We start from the raw sequence: 13719 nt of genomic DNA on the forward strand, positions 1-13719 counted from the left end.
AATTGCTAAGGGAAAATTTATAAAGGAAATATTAAATAAGGCCGTGGATTAGTTAATAAATGGATACAGAGAAGTCCCATGCATGCCCGAAAGAAGTGGCTTTTAATATATAGGAGTGCTGGTTTGTCTTAACCATCAGAACAACTGAAGAATTTTAAGTAGCAAAGTGACGTGATGATAGCTGAGGTTTTAGAAGTACATTCTGGCACCATATTGGGTAGGATGCAAATTGGGAGGAAAGAGGGAAAAATTGTAACTGTCAGAGCAGTGGTTGTCAACTTTGATGAGCATCACTGGCGTAAAGGCTTGTTAATACACTGCTCACTGGCTCCACTCCAACAGCTCCTGATTCTAGGCAGGTGGACCCAGAAATTTACATGGTTTACTAAGACATTCCAAGGAGATACTAATGCTGCTGAAACAGGAACAACACACTGAGCAGAACTGTGTTAGAGGAAGATGAGCTAGGTAGACAAGAAAACGTTTACACCTGAACAAAAGCAGAAGCAAATGTGATGCAGACGAGAAGAAACTGAACAGGTTCTTAAAATTAACCAATTGCATGAGGAGCGGGGTGAACTCAGGCTTGTTATTTATGCTTAAAGAATGTCAGCCATATTTTACATGAACCAACCATAGTTGAAATTTAGTTGGTGATGCACGAGGATAAGATGGATGCTCTTCTAGCGGGGTGAACTCAGGCTTGTTATTTATGCTTAAAGAATGTCAGCCATATTTTATCATGAACCAACCATAGTTGAAATTTAGTTGGTGATGCACGAGGATAAGATGGATGCTCTTCTACACAGATCACAGACCTATAGAGCTGCTGCCCATGAGGCTTGGGACTGTGTTTTCTAATCCTGCCTTTGCCAGCTAAGAGACTTCCCATTATTTTCTCACCTCATGGGAATAATGACAGGTAACTACCATGGAAAAATAAAATTAAAAGATAAAACCATTTCCATAAACTGCTTGAGGACCCCTCATAAATATTAGTCATTAGTCAACTTTTCCCAAAGTCACCCAGGTGACTTAGATTGCTCTAATACTTGGCCCCTGTTACCTAAGGATGTATTCAGGGCAGGGCTGTTGCTGAGCTGAATCAGAGGACTACCTGTGGAAACTAGCTACTGTAGAGAGAGCAGATTACTCATTTCTTTGTCTTACCCACTGTGTAGCCTGCGTCATTTGAAGTTACATTGTCAGCTCCTGTGGTTCCACTTGGTGAGACTCCAGTTGTCCCTAATGAAGGTAAAGAAGAAACAAACATCTGGCTAATAAAAGTGGTTGGGCACTACCAACTACCAAGGTAATGGGCACTTGTAACATGACAGACTATAAGAAAGCAACTTTTGAAAAGACTGAAGATATTACATTTCAATTACATATTAGGAGTATAACCTAAGTCTGATTTTTTATATTAAAAATATTGTCCTGAGTAGCATTGCCCAAAACCAGCTGCTTAGCTGATGCTGTTTTACTTTGCTCTCAAATTAATTTACCTGATATGTCCCCGGGACTGGTGAAGGTGGGGTTCACCACTCCAGCAGTGCTTGCACTTCCAGCTGTGGAGGTGATGGAAACTACACTTCTGGTAATGCCTGAGAAAAACAAAAAATGAACTCTTTATCTAAAGTTTAATTGATGTTTATTATCAATGGATGATTTAACTGCCTGATTGATTCCTCCTAAAGATAATAGTGTAAACGAATCCATTGACTTCTGCCAAAAATTAGCTAAAATTTTGATCTAATATTTTCTTGAAGGTTTTGGTTAAGTTTTTTTTTTAGGGGGGGGTGAGTTGTTTTACAAAGACATTTTTCTGTGTCTTGAATTGGGTCTGACTAGGTCTTGATACATTTGTTGCAATAACTTTGCTTTAGAATACGCAGAACCTTATGCCCTAATCACTGTTGCTTAGGGCTGATGATAAATAATGAAACGCTATTGTGAAATAGCTAATTCCTACTTTTACACTTAAAACACCTAAAAGACTAAAATATTTCATTAGATATACACGTTTTCTCTTAACCTATTTTTTAAAAATTTTTTGAGCTATTTAGTACTGTTGTAAACACTACGCTAATAGTCAATGATAAAGAAGAAAATAAAACTGGAAACCATATTATAGCCAGTCAATACAAACTGATAAAAACAAATTAAATTCAATTTTTAAAAAACTTTAAAAACCAGCAGTGCAAGCCTAGTAAACTATTTATTTGAAATTTTTTTTCAAAAACCAGATTCATGTAAATTCTTCCTTAAAAACAGAGTTACTAATAATTTATCATGTTAAATATTTTCATTTCACATTTGAAACCAGGAATTAAAATACCGACCTGTAGCAAAAGATTCAGTGAGAGGACTTAGAGTTGTTCCTAATAAGAAAAACAGAAATATGTGAATTTTCCTGGCCTCGAGGGAAAAGTACTAGAAAGATTGTTCACCTGTTGAAAAGTTTTCAATATAGTAATTTGTAATATACTAGTGTTTAAAATTAATAATAAAATTTTATTTCATTTTTAAAATAGTGACATTATGATATACTTCCCAATGTGTTTGTGTGTACATGTGTGTATACAGTCATCTCTCAGAATTCATGGAGGGTTGCTTGCAGGACTTCTCCCCATACCAAAATTCACCGATGTTTGAGTCTGTTATGTAAGATGGTGTAGTATGTACACACAAACACACACATGCACATATGCTGAATTCTAAATACAGAGTAAGTGGAATAAATGGATATCAGCAATGATAAAACCCATTCTCTACTCAGCAAGCAGAGGTTAATTTTACAGTTTATGTTTACTTCGACTTCCACTACCACTGAAGCTTGAATATTTTTCTAAGAAGAATTTAGTCTATAAGGATTTGGGTGGGAAAGGAGGAATTTTTTAAGATTTGTTTTTATGATTTGACATAGCAGGTTTGTGGAAATACATTTGCAGTTACCAGTAAACAACTTTGGATTACGAGGAAACTCCTCAAGGAAGAGGCTATGTTTTATCTTTGTACTCCCAATGCCTGCCCATTGTCGGGAATGTGCAGGGGTTCGTGAAATATTTGTTGAGGGGTCTGTGCACTTAAAAATAAGTCTTTATTAGGCCGGCCCGTGGCTCACTCGGTAGAGTGCGGTGCTAATAACACCAAGGCCCCGGGTTCGGATCCCACATAGGGATGGCCGGTTCGCTCACTGGCTGGGCATGGTGCTGACAACACCAAGTCAAGGGTTAAGATCCCCTTACCGGTCATCTTTTAAAAAAAAAAAATAAGTCTTTATTAATTTCTTGTTTTCATAATAAATGAAGAGTCAGGTGTTTTCTCTACTTCAGTATTAATGTCCATTGAAAATCCCTGGAAATCTACTGCTCACTTTATGTAATAATGTCACTTCACAATTTTATGGTGTTTTGTACTTTAGAAAAAGAAACTTCTCACACGATCTCTCTATTTGATCCTCACTCCTCTTCCAGTCACACTGGCCTTCCTTCAATCTTTCATTCCTGCTGTTTGCAGTTCCCTGTACCTGGAACACGGATCCTTTCCCTCTTGTCCTAGTCAAATTTCCATTGGTCAGTTTTCAACTGATCATCTTTTCTTCAGTTTTTCCTGATCTCCCTGACTTGATCAAATCCCCTCTCCCTTATCTCTTGCCCCATTTTAAGCACTTCCTCATTCTTGTCATTGATGCAAATTCCATTTGTTTTTGTAATTACTTGATTGATATTCATCTTCTTGACTAGACTGTAGGCTCCATGAAGGCAGACACCATGTCTATCTTAACTCATAAAATACCTCCAGTGCCTAGCACATAATAGGGGCTTGATAAATATTTGTCCACTGAATGAATTAATGAAGAGATGAATGAGTAGGGTCAAAATATTACATCCATTTTGCATATAAATAATTGGACCCAGAAAAGATAAGTGATATGCTCAAGATCACTGGTGGTCAGTGACAAAGGAGGGACTAAAATCTAAGTCACCCAGTACCTAGGGCTGTGACCCATCTGCTTTTTATGTCATTCTGCCTTATGTATAATATATCATCTCCTGTAGTTTTTAAGTTTTTTTGATTACCTATTTACTATATTAATGGAAATATCAGAAATTTGACTAGAAATTGTAGACTATAGTGTCATATAAATAATAAAATATCCTGTCTCCCCTGATTACTTTAAAAATTTGATTTATAAATATGTTAAGAAGTTTGAGAGAAATTTTATGTGAGAGCTCTCAAAATCATTGTCAAGGTTTAGTTGAGAAGAATTCTCAGAATCCATATCAAGCAGACTCCATCAACAGACCAATTCAGATCTTGATATCTCTTCTCACTAATGAAGACAATAATTGAATATTTGAATGAGAAAATCTTGCTGATCTGGATGCAAAGTAGCATAGAAAGACTATTGTGCTGGGTACCATAGAGACTATTAATATTATAATGATATAGCAGGATGGATCCTGATATTCAAAAGATTTTGGTGCAGATTCTATTTCCAGTATTGATTTAACCTTTAAGAGAGTCCAATGATCCCAATTTGAGCACTTTCAAAATGACCACAATTACATTTAATTAAAAGCAGCATTTTCACATGGAGTAAAATGAAATATCCAAAATTTCCACATTTGAATATGCTCTCATCAATATGGATTTAAGGAGAACACAGTGGTTCACCATAGGCGGTAGGTAGTGCACTGATCACAGATTTTTTTTCTTTTTTTCCCCAACAGTTAGCTTTCATTTTGTCCTCACAATAAAAGACCATAGGTTTTGTGTAGTACATTGCTGTCACATTTTGCCATAGCTGTCATTTAACAGTTGTTTCCTTAATTTGTGTTTGCAAATATTTTTTATCATATGCATTAGAGAACATTCTTATGTTCTCTTTCCTTGTAATGGATGTGGCTACAATGACAACGTGCTTCAAAGTGGATCTCAAAGACACATCTTTGATCGGGGTCGTAAGAATTATCTAAACTAGTCACAGATTGGAGTGCATACCTGTTAGGCTACTATGATATAGCTCCCTTTTCCCATGAATGAACTTCAGAAGATGTAAGTCTTAAATTGTTGATACAGCAATAAAAGTAGGAATAAGCCTCTACTAACAGGAATATAAGAGAACCCACTTTTCTTCATGGTTTAGTTACCAAAATTGATAGATAAAGCATTACCGTTTTCATTACTTTTGACATCCATAACCACTACAAATTCAACTGTTTTTTCTACTACTTGCAAATGAACATACATGCACTTGATATTGCCAATTTTTGTGTATCATCTTTGTCGCCAAGATGCAAATGGTAATAAAAAGAGCTGCCTTTACCAAACTGCTGATAGCTCTGCACACTCTAAGGTAATAGGATGCTCGACCCTGAAAGTTTTCCAAAGTGACTCTGTCCATTTATTTTTATCTCATTATAAACTTAATAAATAAAATAAAATAAAATCTTGCAATTAACTTTCTAGCTATCACTAAGTTTTTTGACTACTTCTAAGAATCATTTTAGTGTTTATAAGGAACAAATTATTTCGCCATTTTCTTCAATGGAGTCCATTTTACTTAAAATAAATGTCTGGAAGGTAAGTTTAAGAAGTATCTATAACACTCCCCCTTGCAAACAACAAACTCATTACTGCAAAACTAATAGCTTTTGCAAGACATTGTATTTCTGAAAACAATCCAAAAATATATAAAATTGACTTTAACTCAGGAAGCAGCATGTTTCTGATTAATCAATGAAAAAATACTAAACTTCTCTACTGGAATCTAAATTCATTTGTCTAATGAATTATTCTTATTTATTTATTTTTTGGTGGCTGGCTGGTATGGGGAATGATGAATTATTCTTTATAAAACTGTCACTAATAATAAAGTTGACTTTAGTGAGTACTTACTGTGTATTATACTGGGCTACACTGTCACATTTACTCCTTTTTCAAATTCTGTAACGTAGATATTATTTTTCCCACTTAGCGGATGAGCAAACTTATGCTCGGTATGTATGAGGGGATTAAATTAGTGTCGTACATTTAGTAAGTAGAGAAAAAGGAATTCAAATTATTCTTTTTCTTTTTCTTTTTTCTCTTGGTGACTGGCTGCAAATTATTTTTCTGATTCTATATCCCACTACACTCAGTTGCTTGATGCAATTATGTTCTTTCTATGATTGATGCTACTTGAGGATAAACACATTATACAAACAACACATATATAACGTATTGTCATAACATTATGAGATTTAAAATTTTCTGAGAAAACAAAAAACGCATTTAACATATTATTATCTAACAGAAACCCACTTTTTAATTATATGAATCAGTATCCCATGTATTCAAAGAGGTTTTTTAATTTTTTTAGTTTTAATAGAAATTTACCAAACAAATCAAAAATTTTAATGGAAGTCCCAATCGAAATAGAAATTTGCAATTATATGTTGCTACTTCAATAACTAATTTAAATTAAATTAAACCTTATTCTCTTTTTTAAGCATCAAAACACAGAGGCATTAGAACTGAAATCTAGAAAAACATGTCCTGGATTTTAATTCTCTCTGCTACTAATTAGCAAGTAACTTTGGACACATAACTTAACCTCTTTGTGCTTTCATTTACTTTGTAAATAGGGGGAAATACGGCACCATATTCATAGGGTTTTCTGTATCAAATAAGATAATATGTGTCAAATACTGAGAACAGTGTTCAGTAAATATTAGCTCTGTGTCAAGATCAATCAATCTATAAAGGAAAATGTCCGTAACAGTATAATTTTTCTTCTAAAAATAACACACTTATTAGAATGGTTGGTTAGTCATCTCTCAGGGTATTTTAGTTCTTTGAAAGCATTTATTGTAGAGAAAAGAAAATAGATATATAAAGCATGGAAAAAATAAGCTTCGCAGATTGCTTCCTTCATACTTTAAAGTTTTCTGTAATGTTTTTCTAAATTCATCAAAAGTACATTTTACTTCTACGCTCTTTATCTCCACAAAAAGTTTAACATGTGCAACAATGAAATCATACAACTTATATACAAGGTTACTGTTTCATCCAGTATTTAATAAAAAATACTTCATTTAAGGAACAAGTTAGTGGCAAAAAAAAATTGGTTCCCTGCCCAGATTCTTTTGAAAATAAATCTTACCTTTGTGTTCAAGAGTCACAGATTTCCATAATACATTGATTTATTTTCAGACAAAGCATAAAATAGAAGTGAAAAAGATTTGACTAAATTGATTTACCCCACTAATCATATTGGTGAAATTACATTTAGAACATTGGGGCTGTTAACCAAAATTTCTTGGTGAAACCGGTTCTTATGTTTAAGAAACAAATCCTTCCATCCACAAAGCATAAAATAGAAGTGAAAAAGATTTGACTAAATTGATTTACCCCACTAATCATATTGGTGAAATTACATTTAGAACATTGGCGCTGTTAACCAAAATTTCTTGGTGAAACCGGTTCTTATGTTTAAGAAACAAATCCTTCCATCTATTATAGACAGTTTATGGAGAGGCAATACATATTCAAAATGAGGTCTCTTCTTAGCTATATTATGTATGAAAATATGAATCTTTCACTTTTCAATCTCTATATAAATATTTTAGGTGGTGCATAGTTTATTTAGAAAAAACCAAAAAACAGTGCTAGAGATGACTAAACTCTTATTTTAAAATTTAAAAAATGGAATCCATTTTTCTTATCACTGATCAAGTAAGGCTTACCACTTAAAATCAGAAATCATTATATAGTTATGGATTTATCCCAGTTTGTCAAATGCTGTTCAACTTTTAAACCATTGATGTCAGTAAAGGAAACATGATGTGATTTTCAAGCCTACAGTCTGTTCAAGGCAATCTCTGCACAAAAGATCTTTATTTATTTTAAAAGTATTCTAAAAGCAAACAGTTTAAATTGTTTTATTTCCATTTTGACATAATGCTTATTGAGTGAATTGAAGGGAAAAAAAGTTAAAAAGTACGTTGGTGTGCCTTAAAAAGAAATGTTTTATTCTTACATGGAAAATGAAAAATAATAGAACAGTAGACTTGGCTATTTTGTTTGTTTTTCTTTTAGAGCTTCAAAATAAAACTATCAGTAAACACACATTTAGCACCTTCTGAGATTCTACCATCCCCATCTTATATGGATTATTATGATTCATCAGTCAGAAGTAAATTGACATATTGTCTTTTATGGTTGTTGAAACTCAGAAATGTCACATTTTATTCTGAGTATTTTGTACTCATCCCAAGAGCACAAGCTGAAGTAGACAATTTATGATTATCCAGTTAATTGAATCAAGAAAGATGACCAACTGGTTTGATCCAGACCTCAAGACACAAATTTCAGGGGGGACTAAGTTAGTTATTATTTGAATAATTTCTAAATTCTCACTTATTGAGTATAATATGGGCACAGATTTAGAAAAGAAGATGTTGGCTAGTGAATGAGAAACTAAGAATTAAACCAAGCCTTACTACTAATAATTATTTTAAAATTGAAATTAAATAAATAACCAAAATTATGTATGCCTCGGTTTTATCTGGGAAATAGGTTCTTACGAATTTATTCCAGGAACAAGATAAGCAACATCTACATTGTTAATAAATCCTGAAAGGTATTATTTATTTGATCATTTGGTTATCAGTGTCTTCTGTACATTGAAATTATTTAACTGAATTTATTTAAAACACACAATTTGTGACACAATTAAACAATTTTAACATAAAATAAATGTTTTTATTTTACTTTTTTCTACTGATTTTAGAATAATGTTGACTATATTTTCTGGCATTCATAAATAACAAAGTAAAGAAAAACAACCCTAATTTCTGTATTTATCATGCCAAAAAACTTTTCTTTCCAATCCTTATAACCCTGAAAAAACTATGTAAGCTCTTTGAATGTCCCCATATATAAGATGATGAGGGGAGAGGAGTTGTGGAGAATAATAGTACTTAATCAGAGGATTATTGAGTTTTAATGAGATATTGTAAAAAATAATTAATATAATGGCTACAATGTATTAAATCTTCAGTAAAAGTTATTATTAACTATATATTTCAGTATAGTCCCAACATGGCATTTAGTAAATTATTAATATTATACTTATAGAGCATAAAGTATCTACTGGCATTTCAGTGAAATTAAATAAACCATTAGGATTCAGTAAAACAAAGCATTAAAAAGTTATAAATAATACCTAATAAATTTAAGGGAAAAATCACCTAGGTAAGCTTTCTTATAATTCAACTCTATATTAGATTTATAATTTTTAAAATGCTATCATGGAAATGATTGATAAGATTGTTGTAGTATTTTATAGTTAATGAAACACTTTACATCTAAAATTTTACAAAAGCTCACAAAAACCCTGTTAGGTCATCTACACATGACCTTCTGTTTTATATGAGAAGTTTGCTTGCTACAATACAAAGTATTGACAAAATAAAATTGAATGTTATGTTCAAAACTGAATGCTAGAAAAAAGTCAATAAAAGGCAATATATGTATAAACTGGAAAAATTAAACCAGTTTTCTTAGTTCTGGGTGCCTATTGTGATATAGGATGCAGATACCATCATCTTATTGAAAAAATACATAAAATATTTATCCAGTTGCTTATGACTCATGTGTATCTATGGAGTTCATCAAATCAACAGTCAAGGAAAATTGTATTTCTTTAAATGGTCACAAGATTCAAAAGTTTTAATAGCTCAATGAATAATTTTAACTAAAGGAGAACTATATAACTGAATTAAATTAATCATCTTAGAAACAGAACCAGGCTGAGAATTAGGAATTCAGATCATTGCTTGTGGCTTAGGTAATATGTAGCTGGAAAATTGTTCTGCAGTGTATAAGACAAATTCAGAAGAACTATTGGGATGAAATTGTTACTGGCCGTGGGAACTGAATTTCAATTACAGAAAGGACAGAAACATTTCTGAAATGTGTCAGTCTTTCTAAGACTTACATTAAAGGGCTAGTAGTGCTTGATGTTGCTAACGATATCCAAAGTAAGAGAAAATTTGATAGAAAGTAAACATACTGTTTTGGATGTTTTTAATAATATCGCACACTATGATGGCTAATACTTTAAGATATATATATATATATATATGCCTTTTGAATATAAAATTATATTACTTAATAAACAAATTAGATAATACTAAAATGATGCAATGTTTAAAATTAGTCATAACTATATATTATGATATTAATTATAATCCAAAAATAGTCTTGGTTTTACACTCCATATTTGTATACTACAGAAGGAAGATTAGCTCCAATGAATGAAATATATGAGCTATAGGATTTATCAGTAAAATTAATATCTAACCAGTAGTCTAAACTTCACCAGAAATTCTGTGCCAAAATATAAACCCTGATTTATAAATTTTCAACAGGGAAAAAAAGTCACCTATTCATTCTACAAATATTTTTTGAATGCTAACTACTAAAGAGCTTGACACTAGGTGCTATTGGGAATACAAGGATGGTAAACTACAATCTGTGACTTCAAAGATCTTATTCATTTAAGACTAGAGAAATTGATAAATAAAAGAGAAAGAGAAATAGTGCTAAGTTGGAAAACAAAAGAAAAAGGTCCTAAGTATAGGAAAGTGTGTGTGTTCTAAATAGTGGAGATTTGGGAGAATGAAGTATATCAAACATATAAACTATTTTCTCAAACATATAAACTCTAAGAAGAAATGACATACATTATGAATGTAAGTCTTCAATCAAGCAAAATTGGTAACATTTTTTATTATAAAACTAATTAGTTTAATAAAAGAAGGTGGCTATATCATAAACAAAAGTAGGATGTGAAGTCACAGCGCTAAGTTGTTGGTTAGGCATTTTTTTCAAGTTCTTTTTTTTTTCATATTTTCATTTACATTAAAGACACAGAAGCCTACTCAATGAATTTTAAAGTTTAGGTAGAAAGACAGAATAGCAAGCTACAGTAGCAAAACTGGATGGTCAGAGGCAAAATTTGGACTTTAGTATTTCAAAAGTATAATCAAACTGATATTGATTCTAATATGTCAGTTGTTCCAATTTTGTATCTGAAAAAAAAATGTTTGTATACGTAAAAATTTCAGTGGTCATTTATAGATTTTCTGATTTACCTACCTATGGTTTCACTGCTTGATGTTGTTATCCCTGGAATAGATGTTCCTGAATTTGAGAAAACAATGGGGAAAAAGTAAGTTTTGTGTAGTGGGTAATTTATGCTTTCAAGAACATCTATGGTCAGATATAAAATAAATCAACTTGAAATTAATATTTCAGAGAAATTTGATCACATAGGTGAATAAATGCCAAAATGTGGATTTTAAGTTTTAAAATTTACGGATCACAAGTAAAAGGTCAAAAAACTTAACACTTTGCATATTTTTTTCCCAAAAGCTTCCTCTACAACATTTTTTAAAAAAACCAAAAAACCTCTGTCTACTTTCTTTTAAAATATGTCATTGCTAAGGCATAATACTGCAGAAGGAGGTTTTGGGTGCTTTTAAAAATCCCCTGTTAATTAAGTTGTGTTTGGAGGTTATGGCTTACCTGTGTTTGAGCTACTGGTAACCAGTGTAATTGCTATGCAAAGGAGGAGACAAATATTTGGAAATGTATGTTAACGTGGTATTAAAAAGCAAGGTTAAAAAGAATTTACTTAGACATGTTTAGAGATCTGCAGAATGCAAATAAATGATTAAATGTAATAGGTAAACATAAATGATTAAATGTAAAAGTTAATTTATTAGATGATCACACATTTCAATATACTTTTGTATGCTGCTGGCCTCTGCATTAATTACAGACCATCCAAATAAAGTTACAATTTCTTGGTGTCAGCAAAAGAAAAAGTGTAAATGATTCTCAAAGAAGTTAACTTAAAATTTTCTGGCATAGCCACTTTCTCCAAATCAGTAGAATGCATAATGTCCTTTTTAGTACAGAAAACCTATGAATAGGGAAGATATTCTTCACTAATATTACAATTGAACGTAGATGCTGCTACGTGGCATGGGCATTTAGAAAATAAATAAATGGAGAATGAAAAATTTCAAAAAACGGCCAAAATGCCTAAATTGCAAATTCACTTTGCTGTTAATTAGAAGCTTAAAAATTAACAAGCTTTTTTTAAAACTTATTTACCTGCTTTGGTGCTTAATATGGAGGTAGCTGTTGTAGTGGAAACTGTTTAGGGAAGACAACATTGTTGAAAATAGATTACTTGAACAATTTTTGTTGAGAAATTTATTTCAACAAACCAGTTACCATAAACTAAAATTAAAATTTCTGAAATTGTGTGCAGAGGTTAAGTGACATAATTTTTTACTTAAATCAATACAAATAACACTATATAATTATATTATGTTCACCATAAAGAGCTAATTATTTCCTGTTATTACCATTTAACCAAAATTTCACAGGAACTGTTTAAGGTCTATTTATGAGCCAAGAAATATGGTTCAGAACACTGACGTGATAACTTAGCTTTAAGTAAGTGACCAAAAATAAGTAAAATTTAAATAACATTTTACAGGTCACATAAGTTTAAATATATCATCAAAACCTAAGGTTTCTGATTTACTGTACTATCTCTTAACTGATGCCACCTCCAAATATCAATGAACAGAAAATAAAATCCCTCCTTAAATTACACAAGGTGGAAATATGTAAGTTTACTACAACTGTTAAGTATACTTACACCACCAGTAATATAAATGTCCCAAAACTGAAGTTAAACTACATTTTACTCAGCAATCTCTTGAATAAGCATAAATGAAACGCCCTATAGCTTAATGCAAGCATGAATTAAGAAAAGGGAATTAACTTTTTATTTCCATGTTTTCAAATCATCCCCCAGTGTGATCATGGTTTTTAAATACTTACTTCACAAGAGACCACATTTACTTCTATTTCATCCACTTATTCAACTATTATCTAAAAATATTAAGCTTTGAATGATAACATTTAATTAGTAAGCATTGAAAACCTGTTGTATGTTCTAATCATATTCCTAACTTAATTCACAGAAACATAATGAGATGACATTTTGACATATTTTCTAGTAACTTTTAATTTTAGTTTAAAAAATTTATATCACAGATTTACTAGCACATATTTTACTGCCATAGATTTATGTGAAACTAGAAAGGATTACCATACAAAGTAATCAGAAATACATATTTAAAATATATAATGATTTTACCTATAAATGTTTCATTTGTAGGTGCAATTTCTGAAATTAAAAAAAATACCATTATTGATAAGAATTGAAAAATATTGAAAAAATTCTACATCTCAAGTATTCTTTAAGTCATCTATCTTTTTTATTTTACTTCTTGTAATAAAAAAATACCATTATTGATAAGAATTGAAAAATATTGAAAAAAATTCTACATCTCAAGTATTCTTTAAGTCATCTATCTTTTTTATTTTACTTCTTGTAATTCCTAGTCCAAAAAGAAGTAGCTCAGGTATCCTTTTTATTGAGATTTTTAAGACGTTTGTTGCTCATAAGCAATTCTAATTTATTTAATTCTTTCTATATTGAATCTCACTTTCCACTCCATCCCTTCATTAAACTATTTTGACTGATGCCTCACTCCCTTAATTCCCAGAACCTATAGGCGGGTAGTAGCAGAACCACTCATGTGTATCAGCCATTGCCCCATCTGGAAGTCGTTCAAAATA

General features: G+C 31.5%; 1 protein-coding gene across 1 annotated transcript in view; it reads right to left on the minus strand.

Moving 5' to 3' along the window:
• The window catches only part of MUC19 (mucin 19, oligomeric), a gene marked incomplete at its 3' end in the record, with an annotated part of 133578 nt that overhangs the window by 89326 nt on the left and 30533 nt on the right, over positions 1-13719 (minus strand). The window contains exons 29-32 of the mRNA XM_008567143.1: positions 12175-12216; positions 6597-6664; positions 1506-1604; positions 1171-1245 (exon numbers count right to left, since the gene is read on the minus strand). Of these exons, the coding sequence (XP_008565365.1) occupies positions 1171-1245; positions 1506-1604; positions 6597-6664; positions 12175-12216 (284 nt within the window). The remainder of the gene's footprint in view (positions 1-1170; positions 1246-1505; positions 1605-6596; positions 6665-12174; positions 12217-13719) is intronic.

Source organism: Galeopterus variegatus, unplaced genomic scaffold, assembly GCF_000696425.1.
Source record: "Galeopterus variegatus unplaced genomic scaffold, G_variegatus-3.0.2 Scaffold297, whole genome shotgun sequence".
Lineage (NCBI taxonomy): Eukaryota > Metazoa > Chordata > Mammalia > Dermoptera > Cynocephalidae > Galeopterus > Galeopterus variegatus.